Genomic DNA, 11569 nt, shown 5'->3' with positions numbered 1-11569 from the left:
TCTGAATACACAAATTATATTAATTAAAAAAAACACATGAATACATTCATGGAATATATCGAGACAGTGAACACAATGAAATACATAGAATACAGCGGGATACATTGAAATACAATGAAAAAAAAGACAATGAATACATTGAAATACATAGAATACAGCGAGATACATTGAAATACAGTGAAATATATTAACAGAAAATTCAAGTTGCTCTGCCCCAAACCGCGTCGTCTTTGTTCAAGAACAACCCTAATGTTGTATCGCCGTTATCGTTGCCTCCGGTTGCCGTTGTTACGCCGGAGAAAATTTCTATATCGAAAATTTCTAAATGGAATTCCTAAAGTTGACTAAATCACGACAAATTCAGTATTCCTAACAATTAGAATGAAGAGGGGCGTTGTGGAAACGATGAGGACGAAAATGGAGGAACTTAGATTGATTTTTGACAAAGAAATTCCCATTCAACAGCAGAAATTGGATGCTGTCACTCACTCCTTTCGAAAATCCCTCGATTCAACCAAGGCCCAAGCACAAGAGTCTCTTCAATTACAGAATCAGAAACCCAAAGTTGAGTAAATCAATCAAATGCAGTAGCAATTATTTTCTCAAATGCTAACAGAAGAATTTTACCCCCCTTTTTTTCGTGTTTTCTGGAATGGGGGAAGAGGATGGAGTGTATCAAATTAGAGAGAGAACGTGTAATGAGAAGTTTACATCAAATACAGTAATTATGTGAGAGAAAAATCTGAAAAATGAGAGAGAAATAAAAAACAGTGTATATAGTGGCTTAAGGGGAGGAGGTAACCAAAAATAGACATTTTGCTATAAACATTAAAAAGTATCTATAGAATATAATATTTTAAAATGGTATTTATTTAAAATAAATAAGGTGTTAACATTTGCTATAGGAGGTAAAAATACTTGTTTTATACCGATTTTTTGTAGGCTTCCTAGAGTTAGATGTGGGCTACAGAAGCCAATCTTCTCTGTCAGGCCCGAAGAGTTGTTTATGGGCCCATCACAAATATTGGTAAAATCTATGAAGCTCAAATTAATGGGCTATACATGAGATTGGATTCAAACAGTAACAAGTGAGGGGCCATTTTAAAAAATAGCCAGTCTTTTAGGGATCTTCTTTATAAATAGCAAGGATTTGCAATGAATTAAAATTAGCCAGTTTGTATTAAGTGAATACTTAATATTTAGACAAAAATCATGTCTTGAATACTCATGTGCATTTCGGACTATGTTTTATAAGTGAGTCCAAGTTAAAGCTTATATTGAGAAGTCAATCACAATGTGTTGGAGAGATATTCATGTAAGCTTATGTTATTGTATTCTTGGAAGTACTTTCATTTTGCTTTGATCAATATTCATAATGACTACCATATTAAGTAAAGACACATTTCGCGTATCATTCATATAACTTTAAATTAGTTCAGCACTTTTAGATAAGTATTCATTTAAAGGTGCTAATTAGAGATTTTTGTGTTAAAACTCAAAACTCGGGCGCTTAACTGAAGTTTTGCAAAATATAGTCTAATCAAATATTAGGGGAGGTTATCTTAATACCAAAACTTGAAACCTGCTACGTACCGTTGCTAATAAATTTGTGTGAATGCTCACCAATCTATTCTCACTCTAAGAAATCAAAACTGAAACAACAACAATAACGACCCAGTAAAATCCACAAGTGGGGTCTGGGAGAGTAGTGTGTACACAGACATTACCTCTATCCCGAGAAGTAGGGAGGCTGTTAAACTGAAACACTTTCTGAAAAAGAAATTGATATCTTTACCTCTTTAGTTATAATTATGGCAAACAAAAGTTTCCAAATGAGAAGAAAAGTTGAGGTGAAGCTCATTAGGGATAAACAAGCTAGGGAAGCTATAGTTTACAATAAGCAAAAATCTCTTTGCAAGAAAGCAATGGAGCTTTCTATTCTGTGTGGAATTGAGATTGTTGTCATAATTTCTTCAACCGGAGATCAGCCAATTTTATTTGGTAATCCAAATGTTGAATCAGTGGTTAGAAAGTATCTAAAGGGAAAAGAGTTCAAAGAAAATGATGAGAAAGGAAATTCCATTGAAATTAGCTTCCCCCCCCCCCCCCTAATTTTTAATGAAATAGCTACTTCTATCCTTTGCTCAAGGAGAATTGAGAAGTGGTAGCGTAATAAAACAATTGCGAATATCAGAAACATACTTATTAGTAACAGCTCGTTTGAATTGTTTTTTCATAATATAACGTATTATATTGTATTGTATGTTTGTTGAATACAATGTTAGGATAGATTGTATCGTCTGCCATCATTTCATGGTATCACGCACCAACAATGTGAAGAATAAATTTGCAACATTACTAAGAAAAGATAAGACACAGAGTAGAATTATTATATATAAAAAGTATGGTAAAGGATAAAATATACTAATTATTTAATAATAAGAAAGAGTAAGATGAGAGTAAAAAACAAGATAGCGACGCCACCCCACTGAATTTGTAACATCCATCCAAACAAGCTGTGAAACAAAACAAACGAAGTGGGTAACAAAAAGTAACAAGAAACAGTCGCTAATATGCCTTTCTAAAGGCACCCGTGAATCTGTTTTGTAGTACTATTATATAGATGACATTTCCTTTTCAGAATTGTGTCCCCTTTCCCTGAGAAATAAGAACCATTTCCAGAAAGGATGATTGTCTATAGTAAAGAGAGAAAATGCATTTGCAATTCCACTTCTCACAATAACCTCAATAATATTATATTCTCCCACAAACCCTCAATATTTGTAAGAGCATGCATCATCCATATGACACTATTATTTAGTATTTAGTTTTACAGATCCGGCTAGTAATATCGTTAAACCTCTCTATTACAATTTTATTGGTTTGAATTTTTTTTTTTGGTATAGTAAAGTGTTGTTATAAAATATATATTATGATATAGTATAAAAGTCGATTACGAAAAAAATTTATTTTTTAATTATAGAAAGGTCTGACGGGTCATAGCCAAAGAAATAGCATGTGTTAGCAATGAGGCTTGGGGTAATGAGGGACGGTAGCTACACGGAGAAACGAAAACTCTCCCTAGGAAGTGTGCCATATCTCCCTAACAAAGTAGATGATTATCCTTTCAGGGGTTGGCTAGAAACTATACATAGGGGTGTACAAAGGAAACTGACAAATCGTACCAACCCGATAATCCGAGTCAAATCAAGAAAAAAAATCCGACTATGGTTTGGTTTGATTTGGTTTGGTGTTGGGGAAAAAAAAACGACCATAATTAGTTTGGTTTGGTTGTAACTAAACAAAGTCAAACCGAAACCAAACCAACCCGACATTACATATATAGAAATTTTAGATATATTTAATATATAAATATACTTATTGTGATGTAATTTATAAATATTTCTTAAAGATTTTTATAATTTTATCTTTTAAGATATTATTTCAAGCTTGGACTTAGAACTTTTGAATGCTCCAATAAGTTTATAGCCATTAATATTAGTAAATTAATAATGCTAACAAAACCCCAAACCAAAATCAAATCAATACTAATGCTAACAAAAGACATTCAATTCAATATTACGAACGGGAATGTATTGAATATCTATTTTTTGTTTTGCAATAATTTAGATAAAAATGCATAACCTATAGTTTTCTTTAGCGTTTAGTCATGTAATTAATACTCTCTTATTAGTCTATTTATTTTAGCATGACTTAGTACTTTTAGATTATGTTTATTTTTATTATGGCTTTTTAATTAGCAATATTTATATTACATAATTTTATTGTCTTTATTGTTGAATATTTTAGGATAATGCCATGACACATCTCATATTTTGTATTATTTTCTTGGAAAATACTTTATATAGTTGTATCTTACTAGGATTAAAGAAATATTTTGAGCATACGTTATATGTTTTGTTCTACGAAGATTTTACCGGAAAAAACCCAAAACCCGAGAAAATCGAGATTGAAAAACCCGAGTTTTATTAGTTTGGTTTGGTCTTTAGATTTAATAACCCAACACAATTGGTTTGGTTTGGTGATTGTAAAATCCGAACCAACCCGATCTATGTACATCCCTACTATACATATAGATCAATGGGACTGAGTCAGTCTAGCTGGGTTTGTATTTCTTGCATTGATAATTAATAAAATTGTCCATAGTTAACAAAAAAAGAGGTCTGACTGTATATCGTACGCTTACTATGCCAAAATTTCACGGTATAGCCAGTTTTCGGACTGGTCAATTAAAAATAGCCAGCGTTTATCAAGTCAATGAAAAATAGCCACCGTTTTGCTGCAATAGAGACCAGTCCAGCATAATATACTGGAGTTTCGGTGCACTTGTGTACGAATTCCAGCATGTTATGCTGGACCGGTATACTTTGCTGACTCCAGTATATTATGCTGGAGTTCTAGTGTATTTATGCTGGAACTCCATCATATTATGCTGGAGTTCCAGCATACTATCCTGGAACTCCAGTATAATATGCTGGAGTTCAAGTATACTTATGCTGGAACTCCAGCATAATATACTGGAGTATTTTTCGGGTTTTGAACAGTGTTTTCGCTCAGATTTATCTTTACATAAAAAGTGGCTAAATTTCGATTACTTTTGAAATTGAGCTATTTTTGAACGACCAGTTATAAATCTAGCTATTTTTAAAAATCACCCGCTTACTACACAACCACAAGCCCAAGAATAAAAATAAATTTAATAAGAATAGTGGTTATGAGCTAAATTAAACTTATTATTTTCGGGTTCAAATTATATATGCAAAAAAAAGATTAAAATGCATGCACCTTTTATGGAATCACACTTATTTCGAGTCCACTGACTTTATATTTTGGATTTGTTTCTGCCTAACCTATCATTTTTTTTCGTTCTAATTATTTAATTATATGCAAGAAATATTTGTATTTTAATGAAATATTACACTAACTCCGAACCCACTCACTTTATATTCCAAATTCATATCTGCCTAGGAATGTGGAAAGCAAAGGGGAATCGATACTGGCCTCTACTGGTGGAGTTAATCTCATCCCGCTGTTCCGTCATCGCTAGACCATTATTTATTCCGACTTTACTAGAAAATAATGACAAATTTTCAGAAAGCCATTAATGGTTACGAATGAAGATCGTAGTTAGATTCATAAAGTACAATTTTAAATATCATAGACCGATGGCGGAGCAATATTTTCACTAATGATTTTCAAAACATAAAAGAGTAACACGAAGAAGTTAATTTAATTCAACATATAATATGCATATATATTTAATAAAAAAAATTGCTTATGGATGCAATATAATTTTACAGCAAAAGGATGAATTCCTTGAACCAAAGTAACGGATTCGCTATTGTCCTAAACGCTCATTTAAGACAGAAAGAGTAAGTTCTTTCGACGTCCAAATTTAAAAAATTGAACTAATGTACGTTACACGACAAGAGAGGTTGCTCCGATGGTCAGCTTTCTCCACCTACATAATCTCAAGGTCGTGGGTTTGAGTCACCGGTTACCAAAAGAGCAATAGCTTCAACATCAGAAGGAGAGGAGAATTAAAAAAAAATATACATTACACAATCCACCATATTCATACATAATGAAATGTGAGCATTATGACACCACCACTCGCACACATGAAATTACAAGGAAATAAGAAATTGTGTGCAAGTAGACCCGAGATTCTAAGGAAAGATACCATCATATATTTATATTATGTATATAATACTTAACCTAATTTTTTTTATACACATTAATCTCATATGCAAGTTGCAGGCATATTGTCTATCATTCTTTAACGTACATCTGAGAATAAACAACATTTTAGCAATTTTCTAAGCACAGAACAAGGGGTCCCACATGCTCTTCTTACTTTTGATAGCAAAGAAACAAAGACATACGCTTATTGGGCCCACAACCTGACTGAGCCTACTTTGCCTTTTGTCTCACCGCCCACTCTATACTCCAAAATCCAGTTCATTTCCCTCCTTTGAAAGCCCTGAACCACTTTCGCGTGTGGGCCCAAAAGCCCACTTTTGCTGCTTTGGACCCCCCCCCCCCCCAATCATTTTCGAGACGATAATCAGTACCTTTAAGCCCACCCGCGCCAACTCTCACGCGCCTCCCTCTTGGGTAGTAAGCTAGTAGTATTACTCAGTGTGCCATGTAAATTGTTTGATCAACTCATTTTATTGATGAAAGTTGATAGCTGATCCAACTATTTACATGCTTAGGCGGAGCTCCACCACTTGAGGAGGCGCGTGGGAGTTGTCGCGAGTGAGGATATGACTTCACTTAACTTCCTCTAATATTTATTTACCACTAGCGCTTGGCCGGCGGAGTGATCGGAGATAAATATACCTGACTTTGTATCACTGTTTTCCCAACATTAAACCCGGGAACCACCGTGAACGCCACCTTGAACTCGCCGCCGGCAGCTGAAAAAATCTCGTCCGTGACACTTTCCATGTAAACCTCGGAAAATCTACAGTTCTTCCTCACTTGAAAAATACTAACTTGTTGATCAAAAGAGAAGGCTAAGCAATGCAAAAGCCACACGCGCCGCCCCATCTCGCTAAAAACCTTGAAGAACTCTGTTTCCGGGAACTCGCCGGAGTTCACAAGTTTCCTCTGATTTAAGTTCCCGGAGAATGAAAACTCCATTTTTGGATGAACCAAATGAAGGTATTTAGCCTTCAAGAATTTACCAAACAGAGAAGAAGGATTTTGCTTGAGAAAATGGGCTACACTCACAGATTTTAGCTTCTTGAACTGCTCAAAGAAGAAACTCCGGCGATTTGTCCCGCCTGAAACAAAAGAATCATCGTTCTGAACAGAAAATGCAGGCTCGTTAAACCCACTGAAAATCTCCCTGCAAACAAAGGATTCAAAGGCAAATGCCCTGTGATTACTCTTGTGGAAAGTGACACCATTTTGAATGGAGTTTGTAGCAGCGTCAATATCCCAGTTAGCAGACTCCATTTCCTTAATCAAGAACTTGACAAAGTTGCGTATAGATCTCATGGCATAGTGCAAAACCATGATGAAATCTTTAGGGTTTACGTCAGAAAACTTGACATTATCAAGAATCGAAAATGATCCACTAGCGTTAAGCTTTCTCTCTAATGATTTGTTGTTTTGAATGGTTTCTTGTAGCTCATTTTGGAGAGAGGATATGTTGTGTCCTTTGGACTCAATTTCACCTTGCATTTTCTTCATAGTAATTTCGTAAGTTTTCATGACAGATTGCTGTTCTTGAATCTCAGCAAGCATTAGGGTTACATGGGGTGGTGAAGAATCAATTTGTTTTTTGAGGTAACTGTGTTTGAGTTCAGATAAAGCTTTGAGTTCATTTACCACAGCTTGATCTGCAACTTGGATTGCTTCACTGTTATAAGGAAACTGAGCTAACTGAAGCTCAGCATAAGCAGCTTTAACAGAGGAAACTGTGGCAAAAAGCTTAGCAACGAAGGCTTCCATAACAGCTTTGTTCTTGGAATGTTCTTTGCATTCTTCAATTTCTTCTTTGTCAAAGTGTTGTGACTCACAACACCTGAGCTTTTCTTGAGGTATGAGGAGGCAGAACCCATTGTTGGAGAATGGTTTTGAGGATTTTTTGCCATGGATTACTCTGTGAAATGTCTTTGCTAGCTTGCTTTTAGTTGGAGCTGGAGTTGGTCTCACTGAATCCATTTGATTTTTATGAGCTGATGATGATGCAGAGGAATGCAGAGTGGGGAAAAAATGGGTGATTTAATTTTAGTACATGAAAAATGGAGTGTTTGAAGTTTAAAGTGTGAACTGAAGGACGAAAATATTTGAGGGAAAAGGAAAAGGGTGTGCTGAAAAAGTCTAAAAAAGAGGGGAAATTAAAGAGAGGATATGGCAGAGGGAAAAGGAGGGAAAAGCAGAGTTCCTCTTATTTGACTCAAGGTTGAAGGTGAAGGAATACGTTCGAGGTGAATGGTAAAAGGCAAAGATTTGGCGCGAGAAAGAGAAATCATTACTATTGATGTGCATATGCAGACTTTAATAAGCTTAAGATAGTAGCAGTAGAAAATCTCAAATCAATTTTTTTTTTTTTTTTTTTTTGGAGAAAGGAAAGCAACAAGGGAAAATTAATAAATACGTCCAACCACCCCTGAAATAATTTGCTGGTCATTTAAGAGAGTGAAAGTTAGAGTGTATATTTAAAGCAAAGATTTCTAACATCATTCATGTAAACATACGATTCCCTTTCTCTTTCATGGATCCTTCTTGAGCACAAGTCTCAACCTATGATCTAATGATTCTGCATGAGTAGTGAGCTGAGGATTTACCATTCAAAAAAAAAAAAAAAATTGGTGTACAAAGCATTATGTATTTACGCAGGGTTCGAAGAAATTCACACCTGAAGAATATGACGTAGATAATCTACCGTAATACAAAGATTAATGGTTACTTTTACGGGTAAACTTTTTAACTATAAATCACACGAAAATAAGTTTACGGTCCACCTTGGTTTAGCCTTTCATTACAGATGGTATGCACGGTCCTTTCTTGTGAAGCATGTTCGGCAAATTTGTTCTTTACTAAAGAAGTTAATAAAACCTAAACAGTACAATAAACATAGATTCCACCGTGTTCTACTTTTTTAAGCTCTTTCCCGCGGTACTTTACAACCTTGTCATCGTCTTGACAAATTAAGCATTCCAATGTACATTAACGGTCGTTTGCCTGGGGTGTATCAATATCATATTTTCTTTTTTTTTGTAAGTCAAAAAAATATTTTTATTTTCTATACTTTAGAAATAATTTGAAATACTTAAAACAAAATAAAATTTAATTATAATATTTATAATAAATATTTAATATTATTTATCTACTTAAATTATATCAACTATTAAGTAAATTCTTTCATATTCTTATTCGTAATTTGACTTAAAAGTATCTTTTTAAAAATTTGGCCAAACATATAAATTGTTGTGCAAAAGTACTTTTCAAATATATTATAGCCTGTTTGGCCAAGTTTTTAAAATTAGCTTATTTTGAAAAGTATTTTTCTCAAAAGTGCTTTTCAAAAAAAATACTTTTATGAGAAGCAATTTGTGTTAGGCTAATTAATTCAAAAAATATTTTTAAGTAGCAATTAGTATCTGACCAAACTTTTAAAAATTACATTTAAAAAAAAAATTGGGGAGAAATTATTTTTTTTATTTCTCAAAAACCGTTTCTCCTTCTACTCGTATATATTTTTTCCTTCTAAAAACTTGACTAAACATCTTAACTTTGGAAAAAGATAATTTGGAACAAAAGTACACTTTTGGCTAAAATAACCAAACAGGCTATTTGTCAAATATAAAATACCTTTTTCCACAAGTATGTTTTCAAAAAGATTTTTTTTACAATATTCTCAAAATAAATTAATTTTAAAAACTTGACCAAATACTCTAAAGAATATTATTTGACTACTTACTTATCACGTATCAGTATTTCGGGCACATAATTTAAGAATGAAAAATGAGAATTTGCAAGATTTGTGGCAGAATGGTGGAGTGTCGTGGAAGGTGTACGAGAGTTTTCAGAACTGTGGCAATATAGGAAAGTGGATCACTGCATGAGCCAACGTGCAATGGGGTCGGGGACTGCAATATAAAGACTTTATGTTACTTATAAATCAGATATATATAATTTTACCGTTGCACCATTTTGTTATTGATTTTCTCTCTTTTCACCGTGGGAATGCACTAGGAAAATATGGCCTTTAATTATAATTGAAGATATAAAGCAGGTGGTAGGCACTGTTTCAGTTTAATAATAGTGGGGTCCAAATAATGAATCCAGTCAAATACCATAAAAAGAAACATTAGGTATTATACAGACACTGTTTGACTTGAGGTGTGAGAGGGGGGGCCCCCAAGTGAGTGGGTGCGGGTACTTAAGAATCTATTATTCCAAGCAAACTGGCAACAACTATACCTTAATTGTTATTAACCATAATAATCTAAATAAGAAACATAATTTAATGAAACTAGTACTAAAGAATAAAGCTAAATTATAGATTACTAAATAATGGTACAATTGCTAATATTCTGCTTTTTCACAAAATTGCGCAATGCAATGAGTCGGTGGTGAACATATTATTCTCATTCTAAAGTTCTTGGAACCATTTGATACGTATGGGGATACTGTCTTTAATAAATTAAATAGTTTACAACTATATAGTTAATATATTGCTATTTTCTTGGAAACACTTCTTAGATCTCGAAATTTTTGAAAGAAAAATAGTTTAATTGGTTGTGGTAATCTCTACAATAAACATATTGAGAATTTCCAAATACAAACAATTAATTTACCATATAGTGGAATTTTTGAAAAGTTGTCTCCGTGTGACTTCTAGGTCACAGGTTCAAGTCGTGAAAGTAGTTACTAATACTTACGCTCGAATAGGTTATCTACATTATATCCCTTAGAATGTGATTGCACGACGCTTTGGGCACCATGTTGTCCTTTACAGAGAAAAGGAAAGAGGAGTTTTCTTTATTTTTCTTTTGGTTGTTTTTATTAATCATGACTTAATTCTTACAAATTGGCAATTGCATTTTAGTACATGAAAACAGAAATCTTCATGAGAGATATTAATTAATTGTTGAGTGAGTTATAATGCAGCATTATTATACCTAAAACGTATATCCAGCGCATGCTTGAAAAGCACATCTTCCAAAAGATAAGTAGTATGATTATGCCGAAGAAGGTTCTAGATTGACAACATTATGCATATAAAATCAAAATTATGGGATACTTACCTACAGAAAGCCTCGTTACATCAAGTCTAGCACAATGGACTTGAAACGAATCATGATTTTGATCAAATTTTAAAAATAAATTATCATTAATCACAACATTATAGTTTTTTATGAAGATATTTTCTAAGGAATCTTCATCTCGTTGTTTCATAAAAGAGGTCGAACATGCATGCTCATCTGTATTTTTCACTTTAATTAAAGCATTTAATAACATAATTTAAATTGTATATACGTATAGTATAGGGCTTTTTGCACGAACACTCTTATTTAACATTTTATACTAACTTACTTTATCATGCAAGTTAAAAATCCATACTTACAACAGACAATTATTGTGTAATTGAATTTAGATAACTTGCTAGTATAAAGGGCAGAATATCCAAATACTCTTAGTTTTTTTGGTTATAACATATGTAATGTACAATTAAACTTTTCATTTGGACTTGTACAAAACGAGGTGATTTTAGGTTCACTATTTCCTAAGCCTTATTATTGGGATACGGAATCCTACCGAGGTTTTATTGGTTGATTCTTTATTCGATGTTCGAGGGACTTGTTTTATTTTCTCATTTTTGTCATCAGTTTCACACTGGCCAGTTGATTCTTTGAGCTGTGCACTTGCTCTAGTTTATTATTTAAACGAAGAAGACAAAAACATGAAAAGTTTCCTGGCTAATCTTTGAAAAATCCCTCCAATGTTTAATCACCAATGTCCCCAAAGATAGTGGAAATTAAACTAACAGAAAATAAATTAATAAATAAATAAACCAGATATCACC

General features: G+C 33.3%; 1 protein-coding gene across 1 annotated transcript; it reads right to left on the bottom strand.

The window, feature by feature from the left end:
- On the bottom strand, positions 5562-8163 carry LOC109231253 (IRK-interacting protein). Its single transcript, XM_019396856.1, has one exon. It carries the CDS (start codon positions 7696-7698, stop codon positions 6328-6330), a length of 1371 nt encoding a protein of 456 aa, XP_019252401.1. The 5' UTR covers positions 7699-8163; the 3' UTR covers positions 5562-6327.

This window comes from Nicotiana attenuata, chromosome 1 (genome assembly GCF_001879085.1).
Source record: "Nicotiana attenuata strain UT chromosome 1, NIATTr2, whole genome shotgun sequence".
Lineage (NCBI taxonomy): Eukaryota > Viridiplantae > Streptophyta > Magnoliopsida > Solanales > Solanaceae > Nicotiana > Nicotiana attenuata.
Note: the sequence above shows the minus strand (reverse complement) of the source record. Positions and strands in the feature narration are given on the sequence as shown.

Coding starts and splice junctions, on each gene's coding strand:
- LOC109231253 (XM_019396856.1), bottom strand. CDS start 7,698: ATGGATTCAGTGAGACCAACTCCAGCTCCAACTAAAAGCAAGCTAGCA.